At 39.9% G+C, this 18,997-nt stretch overlaps 1 protein-coding gene across 7 annotated transcripts in view; it reads left to right on the top strand.

Annotated features, from left to right (window-relative positions):
• The window catches only part of grip2b (glutamate receptor interacting protein 2b), a 191,414-nt gene that overhangs the window by 141,634 nt on the left and 30,783 nt on the right, over positions 1-18,997 (top strand). For 5 of the 7 annotated variants that reach the window (XM_022682191.2, XM_022682188.2, XM_022682190.2 and 2 more), the window contains exons 2-9: positions 998-1,078; positions 4,257-4,392; positions 7,280-7,425; positions 8,379-8,465; positions 8,558-8,633; positions 9,073-9,218; positions 11,807-11,954; positions 13,122-13,291. In XM_022682191.2, the coding sequence (XP_022537912.2) occupies positions 998-1,078; positions 4,257-4,392; positions 7,280-7,425; positions 8,379-8,465; positions 8,558-8,633; positions 9,073-9,218; positions 11,807-11,954; positions 13,122-13,291 (990 nt within the window). The remainder of the gene's footprint in view (positions 1-997; positions 1,079-4,256; positions 4,393-7,279; positions 7,426-8,378; positions 8,466-8,557; positions 8,634-9,072; positions 9,219-11,806; positions 11,955-13,121; positions 13,292-18,997) is intronic. The other 2 variants (XM_049471876.1, XM_022682189.2) reach the window with 1 other exon arrangement.

The following is an 18,997-nucleotide window of genomic DNA, read 5'->3' as shown; positions in this document are numbered from 1 at the left end:
CATTAAATTCTCAAGAAAGCAAGGACATTTTCTTTTTGTTGCAAATTTTGTCAAATTTAGTTGAATTAAATTAAATTAAATTAAATAATTTCCATTAAACTTTCACTGCAAGCAGAGTAAAAAGCAAAAATGGTTCTTCTGTGTGAAGGATTTTGGAACTTTCATAATAAAAAATATATAAAACATTATACAAAAAAGGTGCAGCAACAGTTGAAGGTTGAAAGTGTAGAAACGGTAGATCTTTGTATTTTAAATGTTCAGAGAGAGTAATTTCAGGTAAATCACCATATGAATACAGACCTGAACACGTCCTGTCACACTTCGGGATGCATTTTCAGTTTAGCCGGTACAGAACCGGCTCCCGAAAGGATTCCCACTCTACTGACTTCCATTGTTGCATGACAGCCAATCATCAAACCCTCACACCATCTTATTGTCCTCATCCTGAATGAGCTTTACTGTGAGTTACCTCTCCGGAGAGCAGAGCAGGCGCCGGGGGGCTGGAGTGACGGGGTTATAACAGTCTGTATTGTTAAAATATATAACTTTTATGCCCATAACCAAAGAATTTGATTTTTCAGCATGCAGCATTCAGCGAGTGAGGAATGCATAAGACATGTTTAAACTGGTCTAAAAAAAGAATCTCCAAAATCTCCAAAATGGCAACTATACAGTTAAAGTAAATCATTATATTTTATTTTATTTTATCCATGTTTGGACAGAATGGTATATATATTGGTATAATTAATGAAATGGGTGAATCCATTTCCAAAAACATGTAATAAAAACAAGTGTTGGCTGTCTAGTGATGCGATTCTTCACCCTACTGGTGTTTGTACCTTACAAGTTCAGATTAATGTGTATGAATGTTTATTCTCGCAACCTTTGGGGGGAAAATGGGGTAAAACGAGACTTAAATGGCAAAAAACTTTATATGTTTTTGTTTATATAGGAATGATGGACTAAAGATGTGTCTGTTTTTGTATCTTGTCTGCAGATGATGGCCCTTACTCTAAAGGCAACAAGGACTCAACAGGACCCGACAACTCCCTCACCTCCAGACGCCAGAGCATTCCAGGTACACCTACAGCCTTTATACACCTCTAGCGCTCTACCTATCTCTCTCTCTCTACCTATCTCACCTCTCTCTACCTCTCTATCTATCTCTCTCTCTCTACCTCTCTCTCTCTCTCTCTCTTTACCTCACCTCCAGACGCCAGAGCATTCCAGGTACACCTACAGCCTTTATACACCTCTACCGCTCTACCTATCTCTCTCTCTCTACCTATCTCACCTCTCTCTACCTCTCTATCTATCTCTCTCTCTCTACCTCTCTCTCTCTCTCTCTTTACCTCACCTCCAGACGCCAGAGCATTCCAGGTACACCTATAGCCTTTATACACCTCTACCGCTCTCTCTACCACTCGCTCTCTCTCTACTGTACCTCTCTCTCTATCTGTCTCACTATCTCTTTTTACCGCTACCTCTCTCACTCTCTCTCTCTCTACCCCTCTATCTCCTTCTCCTTACCTCACCTCCAGACGCCAGAGCATTCCAGGTACACCTACAGTCTTTATACACCTCTACCCCTCTTTACCTCTACCTCTCTACCTCTCTCTCTGTCTCTCTCTCTCTCAACCTCTCTACCTCTCTCTATTTCTGCACCTCTACCTCTCTCTCTCTCTACCCCTCTATCTCCCTCCCCTTTACCTCACCTCTAGACGCTAGAGCATTCCAGGTACACCTACAGCCTTTATACACCTCTACCGCTCTACCTATCTCTCTCTCTCTCTACCTCGCTCTCTCTTTCTCTTTCTCTCTACCTCTCTCTCTCTCTACCTCTCTCTCTCTCTCTCTCTCTTTACCTCACCTCCAGACGCCAGAGCATTCCAGGTACACCTACAGCCTTTATACACCTTCCTCTTCCTACTTCCATCTCTCTGTTTCTCTCTTTCTACTCTCTTTGCCCCTATCTATCTATCTATCTATCTATCTATCTATCTATCTATCTATCTATCTATCTATCTATCTATCTATCTATCTATCTATCTATCTATCTATCTATCTATCTATCAATTCAAAGAAGCTTTCATTTTTTACTTTTTTTTACTCTCTACCTCTCTCTCTCTCCACTTGTCTCTCTTTCTCTCTCTCTCTTTCTTTCTTTCTTGTTGTTACTCTCTATGTCTCTTTATCTGTCTCTTTCTATGTCTCTCTGTCTGGTCCACTTTCTGCGAGTTTGAGACGTGGAGTTTGGGGATTTTGTGCACACCGCTGGCAGCTTTTTCGCGGCGTTTCCTGCGGATTCTTGAAAAGTGGTGTCTGTTCGAATCACCGCGTCAGTCTGAAGCGCCGCGCCCGGCTCAGAACTCCGAACCTTTAGAGGAATATTCCAGCTTTTCATGATCTATCCTCAAACAACTGCAGCCAGTCAGTTCCTACAGACAGTGCTGCATGAAGGATGGAGGATGAATGTTTATAGATATGTGGCGATATACTCTCAACATCAAATAAATGGTTGCAAAAATATTTACACCTAGAATGCAGTGTGGGGTTTTGTCATGCTGTTTGGAAGGATGATAAACGTTAGCACGAACAATAAATAAATACAAAATGGTAATAGTTTATTGAGCTGCACATACAGAAGTACAGGGTCTGGACAATGAAACTGAAACACCTGGTTTTAGAGCACAATAATTGATTGTGGTGACGGACAGTTCTGGTGGAAACAGGAGAGTTGAGGTGCACATTGAATTCTGCGTGATTTGATCAGCCGTGGTTTTATGTTTTTTTGGATACAATCCGGGTTAGCACCCGAACATCCCTTTCAGACAGCTTCCTCTTACAGCGTCCACAGTTAATCCTGTTGGATGTGGTTGGTTCTTCTTGGTGGTATGCTGATTTTACCCTGGATACCGTGGCTCTTGATGCATCACAAAGACTTGCTGTCTTGGTCACAGATGCTCCAGCAAGACGTGCACCAACAATTTGTCCTCTTTTGAACTCTGGTATGTCGCCCATAATGTTATAGTGTGCATTGCAATATTTAGAGCAGAACTGTGCTCTTACCCTGCTAATTGAACCTTCACACTCTGCTCTTACTGGTGCAATGTGCAATTAATGAAGATTGAACACCAGGCTGCTCCAATTTAGACATGAAACCTAAAATCCCACACTAAAATGATGACAGGTGTTTCAGTTTCATTGTCCAACTCCTGTAAGAAGTGTGTAAGGCAAAGGAATTTGCTCCAGAATTGTAGGTCAGTTCCTAGAGGACCACTTTAAAGACTAACTAAACTCCATCCTCAACTCAAATTTGAAATATGTGATTTTAAACGTCTTATAAATGTCTTATAAGAGCTGCAGTGCGCGGATCTGCATTAAAACACTTTTACCATTCTTTATCTGATCTCAATCTCACATAATGATGTGTAAAAACAGCTCGTAATTTACTCAGACCTGAATCAGAATCATCACTGGATTAAACGCTCTTATTCACATTAAACACGTTCAGCTGAGTGCGTGTTTGGCGGGGATGAATATTTAATGCAGAATTAGGCCTAATCACCTTCAGCTGGAGTTTAAATGGACACGGACGGCTCGCTCGTGTTGGCTCGCTTTGGCTCGCGTTCACGTTTGGAGTTTGGGGAAAACGTTACGTGAATAATTAAAGCTGGATGAAGTGAGCAGGAACACGGGCCGAATGCTTAACGGACTCGGGTTAAAAGTGCTTTACGGAACAGACAGATGTGATACGGTTTTAAGATCCATGAAAAAATAATGCCTTATTTTAAGTGTTTAAGTTTAATTGATTGCTTAAGTCTGAATTAGAAACTGTGGCTTTTCTTTCTATTATTTTATTGCTCTATAGGTGAGCCATCATCTGTGCACCGTGCAGCTCGATTTAGTGCGCGTCTGTGTGTGTCTTTGCTATCATAACGTCGGGATAAGTACACCTTGCACAGTTAGAAACACAATGCAGAAGTCATGTACTAATTCTCTTAATTAATCGTGGGTGTGGTTAATTTTGGGCATAACGTGAAAAAATAAAACAATCAGAGTGTCTCTTGCTCATCATTCCCTTTAAGAGTCAGGTGATTTCTGATTTTGGTGATCACTCAGGAGAAACCTGTATTTTATCTGTAATCAGATTAATTTGTATAATCTGTAATAAAAGAGCAGATTACAGAGTTACTGCAGAGCTAACTCTCCTCTCTGGTCTATGTTGTGTGTTTGTATCTGGTGATTCTGGGCAGAAGAGCTGCGGGGGGTGACGCTGGTGGAGCTGATTAAGAAGGAGGGCAGCACTCTGGGTCTCACCATCTCAGGAGGAACCGACAAAGACGGAAAACCACGCGTCTCCAACCTGCGGCCGGGCGGCCTCGCGGCCAGGTGAGCTCAGTTCACACCTGAACACACAGGTATTAACACTGACCTTAATTCAGGTGCTGTTCTGGGTTCTTTTGGGATCTCCTGGATGAGTTGTTCATGCCCTTTTGGAGTAATTTTGTTCGGTCGGCGGTCACTCCTGGGAAGGTTCACCAGTGTTCCATTAGTGTTTTTCTCCATTAGTGAATAATAGTGGATCACTGTGGTTCTCTGGAGTCCCTAAGCTTTAAAATAAATGCCTTTATAACTGACTGACTTTTTCCTCAGATGGGGGTTTAATAATAATAATGATCTTGAATCTTTTATCTGCTTCCTGTTGTCAGACAGGTTCTATTAAAGTGATTTCTTGATTCTGCAGGTCTAGAAATAGTGAGGTCTGGTTGTGCTTAATAGTAAAATTGACCTCAGCTTTTTAAAAGAAATGTAGTTAAATTAACAATTAATTTAAGGGGGCAATTACTATTGCACACCCGGCCAGGCTGGTTTGAATTGCTTTTTTTTTTTTATATTTTTTTGCATCTGTTTAAATCATATGTGGTGTTTTTTTCAGGCAAAAACACTCATATTGTTGAGATAAATAGATTAGTGTATATATACATCTATAGCAGGACATCAAAGAGATAAATCAGTGTAGTGCAGCATCAGGATGAAGCAGCAGTTTGTGCTTTCTATAGGCAGAGAATGGCACTGCCAGAGCACACACACACTCACACACACACTCACACACACGCCGTGTCCTGCTGCATCCACAGTGGGACCAGTCAGAGCGGATCAGCAGTTCACAGGATGAAGCTGGAATCACCTGACGTCTCACACGAGCACAAATCCCACAGAATAAAAACGTCTAACCATGATGAGGCTAAAAATATCTACTCTACATTTACAGCACTTTGCAGCACAATCTTGTGTGGAATGATGAGTGTTAAGGTTTTTTTTTGTGTCCCTTGACTTCTGCCTCTGGATCGAGGAATATTAAATGCCTTGAAATCTGGGTATAGGATGAACAGAATTATGGTAGGCTATTCCTATCGCATATTTGGTAAATACAGCTCTAAAAATGATGAATTTCTTTGATTGTACCAAATTAAAAACCTCTGGAATATAATCAAGAGGAAGATGGATGATCACAAACCATCAAACCACCAAACTGAACTGCTTGAATTTTTACACCAGGAGTAAAGCAGCATAAAGTTATCCAAAAGCAGTGTGTAAGACTGGTGGAGGAGAACATGATGCCAAGATGCATGAAAAAAAAACTGTGATTGAAAACCATCAGGGTTATTCCACCATATATTGATTATTTCTGAAATTTCTTTGTTTTCTGCAAATAAATGCTCTAAATCAAAATATAATATTTTTATTTGGAATTTGGGAGAAATGTTGTCTGTAGAATAAAACCACAATGTTCATTTTACTCAAACATAACCCTTTTTCCAGAACTGTAGTTTATCAGGGTAGAATAGCTAATATGGCATTATACATAAGATGAAGCTATAAGCTGTATATGGATCTTGTTTGCTCAGTTCTGATTTTGCTCCACTTCTCCTCCATTCCCCCAGTAACAGAAATAGAATAGTATTTGGCCCGTATATTCCTGGCGCTGATACTTTACCCTGGACCACGGCTCCACTCTCTGCTCTCGGCTGGACTGAGGGAAGTCGGGCTGCTGCTGGGTTGATAATATGTTTTGGTCGGGTATTTTATGGTGCCAGGTCAAGCAAGCCCAGAGGACAGTGGGAATAAATAGTGTTCATTTCTCTAATTAGCATCTAAATGAGCATATGTTTACTTCCTGTAGCGTGTTCAACAGCACACACTGAATCCTTACCCCGGATGGCTGAATCGCCTTTCAACAGAGAATTATATATATATATATATATATATATATATATACCCACATTTATATCTATATAGTGTCTTTTATTTTAAGCCCAAAGGTGCTGCAGAATTCATTTATCAAATATTTAAAGTTTTACTTAACTATTCCTTAATTTCTCTTTGATAGGGAGCAGAAATTAGTTTTTGTTACCTTTTAATTTATTCTTTTTTATATGTCCGTCCCACCTTAAATGCTACGGCCTCTTATTTATGTTTATTTGCATGTGTTCAAATCATATGTGGTGCTTTTTTCAGGTAAGACACTCATATTGTTGAGATAAATGGATTAGTGTAATTTGCTTTGGTGTCTAAAACTTTTGCACAGTACTGTATGTGCTGAATATATATTATATATATATATATATAAATATAATTTTTGTGAAGTTCTTTGCTCTTTCTCACATAAAGATAAAGATCAAGATCTCACCAGCTCTAGTCTTACCAGTTTCAATCACTTTAAGAATTAGCCGTTTTAGGTTTATTTAGCTCTGTCACTTTTATACACTTTTTTAAACTGTTGCTGGCCACGCCCCATTTAGTCTACGCTGAGCGTTTACTACACATTAGCAAAACACAAACAAGCTAGTTTATACTTAAATGTGATAGAAGCACAAAACTTTTACGTTTAAAAAGGTATTTGAAAGTTCTTACTTCTCCCTCACCTCTGGCTTGCCACGAACAGTAGTTACAGATCCCTCCCTCAGACAAAGTCTGCTCGCTAATCCTGCTGTGTACCGTCTAAAGTTCTCGACCAAAATGAAAGACGTTTATTTCTTTTTTTTCCTCAACTGATCTAGTGGGTGGGCTCTGGCCCTGTTGGAACAACGCACCAAACTGAGTACAATTTAGTGATTCCAACTTAAGTACAGACCTATTTCAGCATAATTTAAGTATACTTTTTTTCCAAAAGAGATAATATGTCCCCCCAAATGCCTTGAAACATAGCTGAACAGGCAGGAATAAACTAAATTTAATCTAATTCATATCTTTTTTTTTATATATTTTTAACTAGGAGTGATCAGCTGAATGTGGGGGACTATATAAAGTCAGTTAATGGAATTAATCTGACCAAGCTGAGGCACGACGAGATCATCAGCCTGCTGAAGAACGTGGGCGAGCGAGTGGTGCTGGAAGTGGAGTATGAGCTGCCCCCAGCCGGTAGGAAGTTGAGTATTGTGTTTTTGATTGTCGTGTGGCATGACCTCTCTCTCTCCTCACTCCTCTCTTTACCTCACTAACACACACTTACAGCTGATCTCAGAACTGTCCGAATAATAATATGTGGTCCTATTCCGGCTCCCGTGAAGGAAAAGTGTTGAACTGTGGCTTAACTATGGCTTATTCTTCTACAAATACACATATATCAAATAAAAGTACATATTAAATATATTTCTGTCTGTGATTCACATCTTTTGAAAGTGTATGAACAGTAAACTTTAGAAAAAAACAAGACAAAAATAAGTGTAAGTACAGTTTTACACCAGAATTTCAGTGTATTATAAAGAATAGATGTACTGTATGTGCACATGTGTGTGTGTGTGTTTATTTATGTGCATATAGAGATTATTGCTGTTTGTGCTGCAGCTAAATTTAAAGTTTTGTACCAGTATTTTATTTTATATAAATAATTAGATACTTGTCTATATATGAAACTAGATCGCTCTGTACTTTTTACCCTGTTTAAGGAATTCATTTTAAACACATAGATTTTGTTTTTGCAGTATATGCATCAAAACACGTTTTAAATTACCCACATTTGTTTCCCTTTATTTTTGACTTTTAAGCTTTTCAGGTCCGGTCAATAACTGGAAAAGGTACAAAATCCAGTGTATGAAATTTTGCCAGGAAAACAAATTAACTGAAAACTCAAAAAAGATTCAAAAGACTCTTGGAAACTGGAGAAAAAAAGCTGCTACAGGAAGACGTCTGGCTGACCCACATGGAAACAGCAGCTTTAACCTTTAGCTCAGATGCTTCTGGTTCTGGGTCTGGTCCGGTAGACGTTGGCTGATCTTCCTCAGTGTGTTGGTTTAAGTGTGAGTCTGTTTATCAGACTAATTTAACGGACGGGTCGGTTTTTACTCTTTCTTCTCTGCTTTCTGTCTCCTCAGCACCAGATAGTACCTCAGGTGTTATATCCAAGACAATCGAGATCTGTTTGCACAAAGAAGGCACTAGTTTTGGCTTCGTAATGCGGGGTGAGTTCAGTCTCTGTTCGTTCTAAAAGTGCATGCTGGGTAATTCCACTCCTGTTTTTACTGGGTTTTTACTGGATCTCTGTTTTATACAGGAGGATCTCATGAAGACTGGCACAAAACCCGACCATTAGTAGTAACATACGTCCGGCCAGGAGGCCCCGCAGACAGGTAACGCTCCGAAATACGCCATTTTTACATTTCACTTCTTTGAAAATGTAAAAATAAATTGGTACCTACAGTATATAGAGTGAATTACGCGTGATTGAGACACTTACACTGCAGAAAAAACATTGGCAAAAACTAGATACAATTTATTTAAATTGAGACATAAATGCTTAAATTAAGCGAAAAAAATCTGCCAATTGAATAAACAAAATTTTCTTTTCAAGTATTCTTTAAAAAAGCAACGGCAAAGCCTCAAAATGAGTGAAGTATACTCAAATCAAGCAAAAACATCACTGATATTTAATGACCTTCAAAAGCCCTGTTTATTTTTCACTTTTTTAAATGAAAATAATATAATCTAACATCGAGTTTTATTTATTAGTTGAGTATAAATCAGACTGTTCTGTTGTTAATGATGATCCTCTTGGTTGTGTTTGTGCAGGGAGGGCACGCTGAAGGCGGGTGACCGGATCCTCAGCGTGGACGGCGTGCCCTTACACAGCGCCTGCCACAGTGATGGACTCACGGTTTTGGCCCAGTCTGGGCAGGAGGCTCTCTTCCAGATCGAGTATGATGTTTCCATTATGGGTGAGCTGGGAATAATTCTATTCTGAACCCAAACATTAATCCTTTACCGCTCAGTCTATCCTCAGCAGGAACATAGTACCACTTATAAACCTTTAAAACTCAATCAGCATCAGCTCACCAGCCAATCAGCTCACAGTAGCAATAATGCTAGCGTCTCTATTGCCCTAAAACTGTTTACTATGGAAAAATGAAAATATACAGTGGGTAAAAAAATATTGTCTGCAGCATCTAGTAAAAGAAAATATTCAGAAAAACAAGTCGATCAGGAAAAGCACCGTGTCTACCTCAACCCGTGAATTAGTATTCATGGCCCCGCCCACCTCGGCTCGAGACCGCCCACAGGCAGAGCACGGCTGAAGCCGGGCGGCGACGCCATCTCGTCAGATAAGAGGGGCTAACAGCACTAGGAACAGCATGCAGTTCATTCCTGTGTTATTTGTGCGAATAACACATCAGTGTTTATATACTTTACCCAGTAATTCAGAGCTAAGAAACAAATGGTTAGAATTAGTCTATGGAGGAAAAACACCACCACCCAAGTACAATTGAGATAGGTAGGTGTAAAAACAGTTTAGAACAGTTCTGTTTACACTAGTTAAAAGTTAAAATCCACTCCGGGGCTTTGCTCCAACTGCCTGGTCGGCTCTGCTGCGGCTCAGCCAACAAAACCCTGGGGTAAATTTTTACTTTCTGGATCTAGACTCTACCCACCTCTGTGTGTAACTATAGGTTTAAATAGGATCTCCAGTGGATTTTGGCGTTTTACAGAGACTCTAAGACTAGTGTGTAAAAATGTCTAATATGTTTCTAACTGTTGTCCGTCTCACTGGTGCTGCAGTGCTGTTAGCCAATCAGAGGCGATATGTTTGCATGTATGAATATTCATGAGCAAGAGCCGAAATCCTATTGTTGGAAGTGTGTGGGCAGTGATGGATACACTGCCTAAAACAAATTCATATTCATTCTGTATGTAAAAGAAGTATAATCAAGGCTTAAGTCCATTTGTGTTCCTATTAGACTAATAGGATTAATAATTAATTCCTATTAGATTCCTATTTGAACAAATGATTTTTTAGCTGCGTTTCTCTTTTATTTAATCTGTAGACAAATTAAATTGATGAAACGTAAGAAATTATCAGGTTCTTCTGACCGAGCTGATTCTGAAGACTCTGATTGGCCTCTCTCACTCCGTTAGAAAGATGAAGAACCAGTGAACGTATGATGAACACAGACACTCACCATATGCTCCACCATTAGAGACACAGTGTTTGAAGTTCTCTGAACCGCGGCGTCAGTTTCTATATAAATTTGCAGGATCAGAGTGGAGACAGATCCCAGGTGATTCCTCAGAGACGGCCGGTTCTCTCCACGCTCCCCAAAACAGGTCACTTATCAAACTGCTGTCAGGTGCAGCTGAGTTTTCAATATGAGATCATGAAAATTGAATCTGAGAGGCAATTTGACCACATTAGGAGTTAAGTGGTGTTGCAGACCCCCACCCCAACCCCTCCATTCCCATGAATCTGGATCACACTGGTTCATAGTGATGCCAAAAGTGTTTTTTTTTTTCTGGGAAATTGAATCAAATGAACCAACTGATTCAGAATAAAGATTCAATCCTGTGAGACGTTAGAAGATTCTTTCATTTCGCAAATGCTAATGGTCTCACAAATTATGAGCATTTAATAAATAATAATAAATAATATTAATAACATGAGCAATAAATAAGTTACGCCCAAAACACACCCTTAAATTAGTTAAGAGAATTAGTACATGCTTTTGGTTTGCGTTTCGAGCTGAGCAAGCTGTACTTTTCCCGTCGTTACGATAGCAAAGACACACTGACACGCCATAAATCAAGCTGCACAGTTCATAGTTGATGGTTCACCTACAGTTCGCTAAAATAGGGCTCTACATTTCCTATCAAAACTAAATTGGCCAAAATTCTAATTTTATAAAAAAAAAATGCCCTTAAATTGTATATCAAATATTGAAAGAAAGATAAAAAAACAAAGCAAAAACTTCTCTACAGGTCTTTTTTTTTTTTTTTGCGCTGCAAACACTGAATTTGGTAGAATGTTAAAACTCTGCATTGTTATTTATTCTTGTCATCTATACGTTTTTTTTTTGATGTTTTTGTTTTTTACGTGTTCATCCCAGTTGTAACCAGTAGTGTCTTTGAATCTTTGAAAAAAAAAAACTACTTTTGCTGTTAGTTTTAATTAATTGATACAATTTACCTATTTTTTTTTCTCCATATTTATTTTTTTCTGTATTTTTTGCCTTAATATTTTATATTGAACCTGATTCTCCTACTTGTCTGTCCACTGTTCCTGTTCACGAGCCAAACCTTCGCATGCTGGTGTTGATTTACAGCCTTTAGAAGATGCTTTTATTTGCTTTTCCAAAACTTACAAAACTCCAACATACAAAACTGCTGCTTTGTTGTTCATTTAAATAAAAAGACACATATCTTGTGCAAACAGGCTGAAGATGTCTGGAGATTCCTTTGAAGTACAATCAGAGCCAGTGCTGATATATAGATATAAAGTGCAGTCATAAACATCTCATTTGATTGTGTGTTTCAGATACAGTAACTAACGCCTCCGGTCCGTTACTGGTGGAAATAGCGAAGTCTCCCGGCGCGAGTCTGGGCATCACGCTGACCTCGGCTTCACACAGGAACAAGCAGGTCATCGTCATCGACAAGATCAAAGCTGCCAGCGTGGTGGACAGGTGAGCACCTCCGGGTTTGATTCTGCTGTAGATCTTTCAGTAGAGAACTGTTTAAAGGCGTCCAATGGACCAGCGTATAGCGTACCGTCGCTGTGAAAAACAAGTATTTCCAAAACAGCAACTTTACAGGAGAGAGAAAAAACCTTCTAAACTTTCAATAGAAGTCAATGTAAAAAGAGTTTATTTCAGGTCATTTTGAAGAGTTTCTATTGGTCCGTTCATCGAGAAATTTTGACACAGTGTGAGGAACAGTCTGTGTGTTCAAATGATAAAGGAACAGTCTGTGTGTCTGTGTGTTCCACTTTGACTTTGACTTTGACTTAAAGTAAACTAAAAATCATCAAAAAGGAGACTTATCCTCCTCAGGGAAGCTTTGTACTTTTCTGCATTATTTTTGATAATGATAATAATAAGTTAATAATCTCTGGCGTTAGATCTCCATGGATCTCACAGCTCTATTGGACCATAATGTTCCATGCTCCGTGCTTGTTTTTCTTTTTTTAATGATTTTTCCTCACTTACCATTTCAGTGCAGCAGAAGAGACTCTTACTTTGTGCTCTAAAGGCGGCAAAAAAGGTGCTTTTAAATAGATGGAGCCCTCCACATCATGTCTCACGCCTCAGTGGATTTTGACGGCGCTTGATATCATTTCAATGGAGTTGTCGGTTGCCAAATCAAGAACTATTATTGCCTGGAAAGATGCACTACAAGCTATGGAGACTGTATTACTCTCTTATAGGCTTAAATATAAATAAGATTTATTTTCTTCTGTTTTTCCATATTGTACTGTCCGATAGGTTGATCTTCTCTGTTTGTATTATGATCCATCAACAGGGGAGTGGGGCAAGGAAGGGTGAAGGGGGATGGGCAGGGGGGTTTTGTTTGCTGTTTGTTTTTTTGTGATGTTGAATTATTGTAAAATTAATAATGGTATCAAAAGTAGTAAAAAATTGGTCACAAAAAAATATGAAGACTTGTTTTTAGTTGGACAGCGACGATATTCCCAGGTAGATGGATGGATGGATGGATGGATGGATAGATAGATAGATGTAGGATTATATCAGGCTTTTGCTTGAATTCTTACAGTTCACTTTTATGACCAGAACACTTAAATACATCAATAAATACCAAAATATTCCCACAAAATATGTGTGTTTTGTTTGCAGGTCAGGAGCTCTGCATGTAGGCGACCACATCCTCTCTATAGATGGCACGAGTACAGAACACTGCTCGGTGCTGGAGGCTACGCAGCTGTTAGCAAGCACCTCAGAGGTGGCCAAGCTGGAGATCCTCCCCGCCCATCACACCCGTCTGCCCAGTAAACCCCAGGACACTGGTGAGTGAGCTCCAGCCAGACCGGCTCGCTTTACTGAGGGAATACGTGAAAACGTAGCTTGATCTGTAGTGCAGCTGTGGTGAGTTCGACTGGTGCCAGGCTTTTTGGTAGACCTCGCCACCTTTTAATAATATCACACATTGTACGTCTAAATGTCTAATATCAAAGTTATTTCAGATTTATCTTCTGTATGAAGACTTTGAATGAATATTCAAGAGAATGTACCCCCCCCAAAAAAAGCCTGTTCATATGTGCCTTCCTCTTCCTGCCAAATGCTTTCAAATCAAGCGTAATTATCATCCATCAGCCGAGAAAAGCCAACAGTGCTCCAAGAAATTCTGATTACTTTGCCATAAAGGCTCTACATCACACAATACTCCAATACTCATCAGAGCTGGGAGGGAGGAGGTTATAGCAAGTGCTTTCTCCAAGTTGAAGCTTCACCATTTTTTTTTTTAATTAACATTTTGCGCTGCTACTATCTTAACATTATCATGTCATTCGAAGACTCAACACGCTTGGAGGAGAACACTAACTGCTAGAACACTAATTCGGGTAATGGCTAAATGCTAAAAGACTGATGAAAGACTGACTCACACTGAGTGATGGGGAAAAGGGAGGGCCATCATACCCACCCAGAGAGAATAAGGCTAATTATACTTTTTTTTTATCCCAGAAATGGACGTATGATGTTATGATGTGTAAATGCGCTGGTTTGTCGTCTACATTTGTAGAGAACACTGTAATGAGGTGATATCCTGCTTTTTACATGGGAGGTACCGTGTCTTTAGTATGTTCGATTAAGGAAATGGACACAGTAGCTCATTTGTTTCCATTTTTACCAAAATTGTCCACCATATTGTTGAATTTGCACTCCAGAGAACGTAGAGACCAACTCAGTGAACTCATGCTTGTCTGTTTGGTTTGGGTTGACATGGATTGTGCTTGGTTTGGATCATTTAGGTTTGGTTTGCTTGGGTTGAGTTGAGTTGGGTTGCCTTGTGTTCGGTTTGGTTGGTTTAGGTTGAGTTGAGTTGGGTTGGGATGGGTTGGCTTGTGTTCGGTTTGGTTGGTTTAGGTTGAGTTGAGTTGGGTTGGGATGGGTTGGCTTGTGTTTGGTTTGGCTTGGTTTGGTTGGGTTAAGTTGGGTTGGTTTGGGTTTGATTGAGTTGAGTTGGGGCGGCTTGGGTTTGGTTGGTTTGGGTTGGCTTGTGTTTGGTTTGGTTGGTTTAGGTTAAGTTGTGTTGGGTTGGTTTAGGTTGGGTAGGGTTAAATTGGGTTGGGTTGGGATGGGTTGGCTTGTGTTTGGTTTGGTTGGTTTAGGTTAAGTTGAATTGGGTTGGTTTAGGTTGGGTAGGGTTAAATTAGGTTGGGTTGGGATGGGTTGGTTTGTGTTTGGTTGGGTTGGCTAAATTTGTCCAGTTCCATGTTTCTGTAGTGTGTGTTGTCTGTGGATGTCAGATAAAGCTGAATAATGCTGTGGTTTGGTGTGTTAGCGATTTGTAGAGAGCAATCATTTATTGTAATAAATGCTGCTGATTGATGAGGGCTGTAAAATAGGCTACAGCTCTTTTTTTGGCTGATTTTCACGGCATGAATTTCATATTCCAGTCTCACTGGAGCAAACTGGCCGGGTCCAAATGAGGATACTGGAAGAACGAACTGATAGAGCACCCCCCCACATCTCCCTATCCCCACCCCCCCTCACAGCTAGCCTGCTCTGTCATCTCATCTGCTGTCATCTCTTTTAATTAGCCTCTCTCATTCTGCTTAATATCGCCCCCAGAGCTTTGGACTGTGGGCAAGATTTAATCAGGAAGGCCCGCTCACCCCAGAAATCCTGCAGAGCTCTGCAGAGCGGTGGGGGGGCTTTGTGTCCCACTTACATGCTGATACGTTTGATGGAGCAGATGTTTAATGGTGGCACGCTAGAGCACTTTAATGGCTTTAGTTGGTTTACCGTATTAGCCGCCTATGTGGGGTCCTTCTGAATCTGTTTTTTTTTTGTTGTTGTTGTTTTTTGCACTGAGATTGAGTGTGTTCGTACTTAAGACTTTGTAGCTTGTAAGAATTAGGTGATTTCTGTTTAGGTGGTTTTGCTTTGGATTTTCATTTTAACACAAACGTCCATTCACAATGATATGAAGTCCAAGACTAGGCTCAATCCCTGTTTTGGGGGAAACTGAAAACCTTAAAGTAAAATCCATTGAAAATTCCCAGTTCACACCTAGTAAACAGTTGGTTTGATTTGATCTGATCTGATATGGTTTAGTTCGGTTGGTTTTGGTTTGGTCTGTTTAGATTGGGTGCATTGGGTTGGGCTGGCTCTGGTTGTGTTCGATTGTTTTTTTTTTATTAGGTTGGGTTGAGTTGAGTTGGGTTGGGGTGGCTTGGGTTTGGTTGGTTAGGCTTGGTTTGGTTGATATAGGTTGGGTTGAGTTGAGTTGGGTTGGCTTGTGTTTGGTTGGTTAGGCTTGGTTTGGTTTGGTTCATTTAGGTTGGGTTGAGTCGAGTTGGGTTAGGGTGGCTTGGATTTGGTTGGTTAGGCTTGGTTTAGTTTGGGTTGAGTTGAGTTGTTTTGGGGTGGCTTGAGTTTGGTTGGTTAGGCTTGTTTTGGTTTGGTTGGTTTAAGTTGGGTTGAGTTGAGCTGGGTTGAGTTGAGCTGGGTTGAGTTGGGGCTGGCTCTGGTTGTGTTCGGTTTGGTTTATTTAGATTGGGTTGGATTGTGTTTGGTCGGGCTGGGTTGGTTTGGGTTGAGTTATGTTTGTAAGTTATTTCCGGCATGACTTAAAGGCAGCATTAAACACATTGTTAGTCACTGAAACTTCCTTTATGATTCAGCAACTTTGTTAACGTTCCCGCTAAAAAAAAAATAGCTCTTGAATTTGTGTTTGGGGCGAGTTTCCCCTGGTTTCTGCTGCTGCGTCGCTGCTACAAGAAAGCAAAGAACATAAAAGCCTGTGGTGCTTCTGCTTCCTTTGACTTTGATGTTCTTCATATTATTCCTGCCCTCAGAGAAGCAGCTCTATCATCCTCAACCTCTGACGCCCCACACACTCTTCCCACACAGGTCCAGTGATTCTCAGCAGCGCTAGGCGCTAGTGCTTTGCCTTGTGGCTGATTCCCTGTGTTTGATTTAACTGTTTTAGTGTGGAAACTTCCCTCAGCTTTACACAGTACTCCACTAATACTTAGCTTATAATGCTTACTGTTATTCTGAAGCCTATAATAGCGTGTTAGCTTTAATGCTAACAGTCAGGCTTAGTCGGGTTAAAGCCGCTATGCTAACAGACATTCTAAGAAGTATACAGTAAATTGTATATCATTGCTCTGGTCTTGATAGGTGTTTGCTTTGGTATCTGAGGTGGTTGCTATCGTATTCAAGGTGGTTGCAATGGTGTTCCTAATTCATTTTTTTATCATTGCTAGGTTTCTGCTGTTAGGGGGTTGCTTTGGTATCCGAGGTGGTTTCTATGGTGTTGCTAAGTGATATGAATGTCATTGCAATGGTCTTGCTATACCTTTGCTTTCGTATCAAAGGTGGTTTCTATGGTGTTCCTAAGTAATTTGAATGTTATTGTTATGACTCTACTAGGTTTTTCTTTTGGTATCCAAGGTGGTTTCTATGGTGTTTCTAACTGATTTGCATGTCATTGCTCTGGTTTTGCTTGGTGTTTCCTATGGTGTTCAAGCTGGTCGCTATGGTATTCCTAAGTGATTTGAATGTCAATGCTCTAGTCTTGCTATATGGTTGCTTTAAGGTTGTATTTAAGGTGATTAATATGGTCTTCCTAAGTAATTTATACATCATTGCTCTGGTCTTGCTTGTAAGGTGGTTGCTTTGGTATCTGAGGTGGTTGCTATGGTGATTTGAATGTAAATGCTATGCTTCAGCTTAGTGGGTGTTTTAGGATTCAAGTAGGTTGCTATGACGTGATTTGTATATCGTTGCTGTGGTTCTGCTGCTAGGGGGTTGCTTCCGTATCCAATGTGGTTGCAATGGTGCTCCTAAGTAATGGTGTTTCTATGTCATTGCTAGAGTTTCATTGATAGGTGGTTGCTGTGGGGTTACTTGGTAATTTCTACTATATGATATCCCATATTGATGGTTGCGTGAGGGGAGCCTTTTTTAACATTTAGATGATTTGTTTTTTTTAGTTGGTAAGATTCAGCATAGAAAAATGTAGTTTTATTTAATTGAAGTATTAAATAAGTGCTAATTAAAGGGAACTGTGGAAGTCACACGAGTACAATAGCTGTGACATTAAAGTCAATTCAATGTACAAGTTATAAGATGTGATAACAATACAAGGAAAATTCTTCAGAAAAAGGTCTGTGCTTGTAATTATACCTGTTTTAATAGTAATAAAAATAAAAATGATAAAATATAGTGAAACAATAATAGTGAAAGCTCTGTTTAGCTGCTGATAACTGAATATAAGGAGCAGTAGCTGTTGACTTCACAGTGTTTACCCCCTGCCTCCTCATGCCCTCCGGTTCTCCAATCTCTGGACAGTAATGTGAGGCATGAAGATGCTCCCTGATGCATTCAGACAAGTGGCTGCATCTTGCAGGATCTGATTCACGCTGCTAATTTCTTCTTCGCTGAGCGATATGTGGGTCAGCTCCTGCCGAGCGCGAGTGCGCGAGGGTGCAGATGCGAGGTTGCAGGGAGCTGCGGTTGCGAGAGCGCGCTGTGGACTCCTGGAAATCTTTAATGAAGAATTGACGCCCAGGAGTGAGGCTCGCTTTGATGTCACAGGCAAACTCAACCTAGAAAAAAGAAAAATGAAAAAATAAAAAAGTAAAATTATAGTTAGATGTTGGCCCTTTCCTCATGAAAGTTTGATCATGTTTTCTTCAGCAAGCTTCCCAGGCGCCGGGATGAAGATGTGTCGGAAGTAAATGTGTCATCCGCAATTGTGCTGCGTGTTTCACGGCCTCGAGAGCCGAGCGCGATACATAATGGATAGAATTTCACGTGAAAGGAAGAGGAGGTGCCGTGTGTGTTGCTGCAAGCTCACGGAAATCTTCAAAGGAGGACTTCTTCTGCAAAAAAAAAAGATTTCATTCTTTATCAACTCAATTACGGCTGTGGGCAGGAGAGGGCGTGACTATAGCTAACATAACAATTGAAAAGAATTGACCATTGGTGTTCTCCTCCAAGCGTGTTGAACAACTGTCTGGCTTTATAGGCAGGTGTATGTTTGAGTAAAATGAACATTGTTGTTTTATTCTATAAACTACAGACAACATTTCTCCCAAATTACAAATGAAATATAATCATTTAGATTATTATTTGCAGAAAATGAGAAATGGCTGAAATAATGCAAAGAAAACAAGTTCCTATTTATAAAGATTTAAGAGTTCAGAAATCAATATTTGGTGGAATAATCCTGGTTGGTTTTTAATCACAGTTTCTTTCATGCATCTTGGCATCATGTTCTCCTCCACCAGTCTTACACACTCCTTTTGGATAACTTTATGCCGCTTTACTCCTGGTGCAAAAATTCAAGCAGTTCCAGATTTTTAATTAGCTAAAATCAAAGAAACTCATCATTTTTAAGTGCTCTATTATTTTTGTTGTTCCAGAGCTGTATAAGCAATAATACACTCGAGGTTCGTGCTATAAAGTGTAATATTGGCACTGCTGTGCTGCGATCATAGATTTTTTTATTTTTATTTTAATTATTAGCTAATTCTCAT

This window comes from Astyanax mexicanus, chromosome 24, assembly GCF_023375975.1.
Source record: "Astyanax mexicanus isolate ESR-SI-001 chromosome 24, AstMex3_surface, whole genome shotgun sequence".
Lineage (NCBI taxonomy): Eukaryota > Metazoa > Chordata > Actinopteri > Characiformes > Acestrorhamphidae > Astyanax > Astyanax mexicanus.
Note: the sequence above shows the minus strand (reverse complement) of the source record. Positions and strands in the feature narration are given on the sequence as shown.